The sequence below is a fragment of the Plasmodium fragile genome, assembly GCF_000956335.1.
Source record: "Plasmodium fragile strain nilgiri unplaced genomic scaffold supercont1.59, whole genome shotgun sequence".
Lineage (NCBI taxonomy): Eukaryota > Apicomplexa > Aconoidasida > Haemosporida > Plasmodiidae > Plasmodium > Plasmodium fragile.
The window spans coordinates 102663-105680 of record NW_012192639.1 but is presented as its reverse complement, the minus strand read 5'-3'; the positions used below and the strand labels follow the sequence as shown (position 1 = coordinate 105680).

The 3018-nt window shown below is 35.2% G+C and overlaps 1 protein-coding gene across 1 annotated transcript; it reads right to left on the bottom strand.

The window, feature by feature from the left end:
• Positions 1–2473: 2473 nt before the first annotated feature.
• Positions 2474–2950, bottom strand: AK88_04312 (uncharacterized protein; the record flags this gene model as incomplete). Its single annotated transcript, XM_012481922.1, has 1 exon — positions 2474–2950. One exon carries the CDS (start codon positions 2948–2950, stop codon positions 2474–2476), a length of 477 nt encoding a protein of 158 aa, XP_012337345.1.
• Positions 2951–3018: the final 68 nt, after the last annotated feature.

The window sequence follows — 3018 nt, the reverse complement described above, 5'->3', positions numbered from 1 at the left end:
TTCTGTTTTTCTTTTTTTTCCATTTCTTTTCGTTTTTTTTCAAGTTTCTGTTTTTCTTTTTTTTCCATTTCTTTTCGTTTTTTTTCAAGTTTCTGTTTTTCTTTTTTTTCCATTTCTTTTCGTTTTTTTTCCATTTTCTGTTTTTCTTTTTTTTCTATTTCTTTTCGTTTTTTTTCCATTTTCTGTTTTTCTTTTTTATCTTGTTCTTTTTGTTTTTTTTTTCTCTCTTTTTCTTCTTTTTCTCTTCGTTCTTTTTCCTTTTTTGCGTATTCTTTTGCTTCTGCATCTGTTTCTTGTGGCTGTTTTGTGTATTTCATTGTATAAAAGGGGGCGTTATCTCCTTCGTATTCTTCCTGGTCATCGTGCTCTTGGTCTTCTTCGTAGTCGTAATGAGTTGAGTATTCTACACCCTGTCCTTGTGATACGTCAGTGGGGAATAACCCGTCAGATGGGTTACCCTGCATAAGGTACCTCTGTTGCCCTGCGGCTAGCCATCGGTGGGTTCTTTTTGAGTCCACTGCATTTCTGTGTGCATGCTGTGGTTCGAAGACTTGGTTTTGAAGAATGAAGAGAAAGAGAGAAAAAAAAAAGAAAAACAAAAAAGCGGTTGACGACATCATGTTATGGTTTAATCGGTAAGAGATGGGAAGGGTGAAAAAAGTTGCATTGAATGGATGCGCCCCCTTTTTAAAATAATAATTTGAGTTTTTAAAAATACATTATAAAAAAAAATCAATTTTAAAAATGAACAAAGGGAAAAAACAAAACAAATTTTGGTGTACCCGGGGGTGGGGCGATTGTTTTTGCTTTTATAAATTGACCACTAAAAAAGTATATTCTTTGCTGTGGGGTTGTAACGTGTTTTGTTACCTCGGGAGAGACGTATGCAGTTTTGTAACGGGTTGACCAACTGAACTTTTGTAGAACAGTCAATAATGGTCATCTCATGTTGTTATAATATAAACATGTGCGCCAAAGAAAAGTGACTGCTTTTTAAAAACTAAAACTATTATAAAAGCCGTCGTGCATAATGGCAACAATGGCGCTAAACTGATTATATACAACACGATGTCCTTATAAAAAAAAAAAAAAAATGCATATTGGTAAGCCGGGGTAAGTAGGGAATTGGGTGGAAAATCGATCCACCAGCACCTTTTTTTTTATTATCGTTTTTTTGTTTTACCCCATTTTCAGCTTGTGCAAAAAGGAGAGATTGAAACTTGTTGCACTGAAACTTTGTGCAGGGCACCTCCCGCTGCCGTTGTAATATTATATACATACATTTTTCGGTGATGTGACAACAGCCCAGTTGGTGTTTCGCGGGTACAAAATATATCCTGTAGAAACCGTTTTTTATGCTTATCTTTTTTGTTCATAAAAGTTTTTTTTGTGTACTTTTTTTTTTTTTTTGCACCCTTCCCTTCAAAAGAAAATCACCCTCATACCTTTATATATTGCATTTTAAAAAGTCGTTCTTGCCCCTGACACATAAATATATATTATATATTAAACGGGTTAGGTTTAATGCGTAAACTTTTATAGAAGGGTCAAAAGAAGGACAAAGTTTCCACGGTGATTTAATAAAAAAAAAAAAAATAGCTAGCTGTGGAAAAGAAACCTTTTCTTTTTTTCTCACCTCTTCTCAATTCCGATGAGAACAGGATATACATAACATCATTAAGCACACACGTTGTGTGATTGTATAAAAAAAAAAATTACCATTACATATGACACAAAAAAAACGCTGCTGCATTGGGAGCAATTATAACCTCTCCACAACTCATTATCCAAAAGACAAATTAAAAAATAAAATTTTTTTTTTTTTAAAAAAAAATTTACACGTTGTATCTGTTTGGCTACATGTGCTACGAATAAAGGAAAAAAAAAAAAAAAACATTGTACCACCTGGTGCGCACATGTGTATTAAATAAAAAAAAAAAAAAAAAAAAAAAAAATTGACAAAGGCTTGAAAAGGAGGATTAAACGTAAAATAATTAAGCATAATGAGACAAGGAAAATATTTGTTGAACAAACACTACTTAAAATACAAATACACACATATAAAACTGTATGGATTATATATATATATATATGTATATATACTTTTTTTGAAATGAAAAAACAAAACGGGGTGTCGGTAGGGGTTGTTCCTGTATTTGTAACTTAGAAAAATATGTGGACCTTGCAATTTTTCCTTTTCTCTTTTTACATTACTTTGATGTGATGGGTTTAGCTCCTATCAGTAGGATGCACACGGGAGGGGGGGGGATTTTTTTTTTTCCTCTGCGTCCGTCTCTTTCGAACCGTCATGGTGGAGTAATATGTCAACGCGGAGGTGGACACACGGGTGTGTTGCTTCGCGTCTGCTTCGCGTCTGCGTCGTGTCTGCATCGTGTCTGCGTCGCGTCTGCGTCGATATCTATATTGTCCCAATTGGGCTTCGCCAGCGGGTTACTCTTTTTTTTTTTGCGGATTATGCGGCCATGGCTTCGGCGGCGGGTTCTTCTACGCTAACAGGAGTGGCATGTTGACTTGGAGCAGCTACTTGTTCCTCTGCGAGTTTCTGTTCATCGGCTGCATTTTTTCTTTCCTCATTCCACACAAGCCATTGTTTTTGTTTAATCCAGTTATCAACAAATGTCTCGGTCCATTCACTAAATTGTAATTGTTTCCCTTTTTTCCAATCGGACCAGGTGTTCCAATTAGAGTTGACAAATCTGCTTTCTCTAACGGCAATCCAATTTTTCCATTCGACTCCTTCCCTGTATATTCTTTCCTTCCATTTATACCATTGTTTTTGGTCTTCAAAGTCTAGGGTTTGTAAAGTATATTCATCATAGTTAGACCAGTATTTGTCTTCACTTTGTTTCCATTCGCTTGTAATCCATTCTTTTATTTTTTCATTTTTCCAGTCATTCCATGTATTCATAGCCCACTTAGAATATATCATTGCGCTACGAGTGAACCATTTTTTTAGGTCGGCTTCTAGGAGTTGTTTTGCTTCTGTTGAGATCCAAT